At 43.7% G+C, this 1,341-nt stretch overlaps 1 protein-coding gene across 1 annotated transcript; it reads left to right on the forward strand.

The window, feature by feature from the left end:
• Window positions 1-333: 333 nt before the first annotated feature.
• LOC102958160 (olfactory receptor 7C1-like) lies at window positions 334-1,139 on the forward strand. Its single transcript, XM_042977305.1, has 2 exons — window positions 334-936; window positions 1,097-1,139. Exons 1-2 carry the CDS (start codon window positions 334-336, stop codon window positions 1,112-1,114), a joined length of 621 nt encoding a protein of 206 aa, XP_042833239.1. The 3' UTR covers window positions 1,115-1,139.
• Window positions 1,140-1,341: the final 202 nt, after the last annotated feature.

Consider the following 1,341-nt stretch of genomic DNA (forward strand, 5'->3'; position numbering starts at 1 on the left):
TTTTGCAATGCTTTCAACCAAACTTGTCACAAGATATTTTGTTAAATTTTGTTGGGTGAATAAAAAGATCTCAGGAAATTTATGGAGGAGAACATTGTTTTGAATTATGTTTTTTTATTTGGATCAAGAACTGCTAACAGTTTCAGCCTCACAGAAAACATGGAGCATTTGAGAGTCCCTGAAATTTTCTGGTACATATTCGAGATTGGTAGAGAATGTGTAAGAATTAATGAGTGCATCATGTTGAAAACACAGCATTGCTCTTAATTCTATGATCACAGCTGGTGCCTTATCAATGCTCTTATCTCTGTTCCAGCTGTTTTCATCAGTTACATGGAAGGAAGAAATCAAACTCACGTTACAGAATTTATCCTCCTGGGACTCTCAGACCAGGGGGAACAGCAGTCTCTGCTCTTTTGGCTGTTCCTGTCCATGTACCTGGTCACCTTCACTGGGAACCTACTCATGATCCTGGCCATTATCATGGACTCCCGCCTCCACACGCCCATGTACTTCTTCCTCTCCAACCTGTCCTTTTCAGACATCTGTTTCACCTCCACCACCGTCCCAAAGATGCTGCTGAACATCCAGACGCAGAGCAGAGCGATCTCCTATGAAGGCTGTCTCAGTCAGATGTACTTTTTCATGCTTTTTGGAGGATTAGACCACTTCCTCTTGACAGTGATGGCCTATGATCGGTTTGTGGCCATCTGTCACCCATTGCACTACATGGTCATCATAAACCCCAAGTTCTGTGGCATCCTTCTCCTGGGATCCTGGATACTGAGTGTTCTTGTCTCTCTATTACATGACTTACTGATTTTGCGACTCTCTTTTTGCACAGAGCTGGAAATCCTTCACTTTTTCTGTGAACTTAAGCAGGTGATCCAACTTGCTTGCTCTGATAGGTTCCTCAATGACCTGGCAGTGTATTTGGTAAGTGGACTTCTGGGTGTTGTTCCACTCACTGGTATCCTGTTCTCTTACTCTAGAATTGTCACTTCCATATTGAGAATTTCATCAGTGAGGGGCAAGTATAAAGCATTTTCCACGTGTGGGTCTCATCTCTCAGTGGTCTCTTTGTTCTATGCTACAGGCCTTGGGGTGTATCTGAGTTCTGCTGCTGCACAAAACTCCAGGGCAAGTGCCATAGCCTCAGTCATGTACACGGTGGTGACACCCATGCTGAACCCCTTCATCTATGGCCTGAGGAACAGAGACATCAAGCAAGCCCTGGGAAAACTCTTTAGCAGAGGGACGTTCTCTGCATATAGGATTCTTTGTTTTAAGGTAAAGTTATGAATAACAGGGCTTAAAACCCTAGAAGACCTAGATCATGTT

This window comes from Panthera tigris, chromosome A2 (assembly GCF_018350195.1).
Source record: "Panthera tigris isolate Pti1 chromosome A2, P.tigris_Pti1_mat1.1, whole genome shotgun sequence".
Taxonomy (NCBI): Eukaryota; Metazoa; Chordata; class Mammalia; order Carnivora; family Felidae; genus Panthera; species Panthera tigris.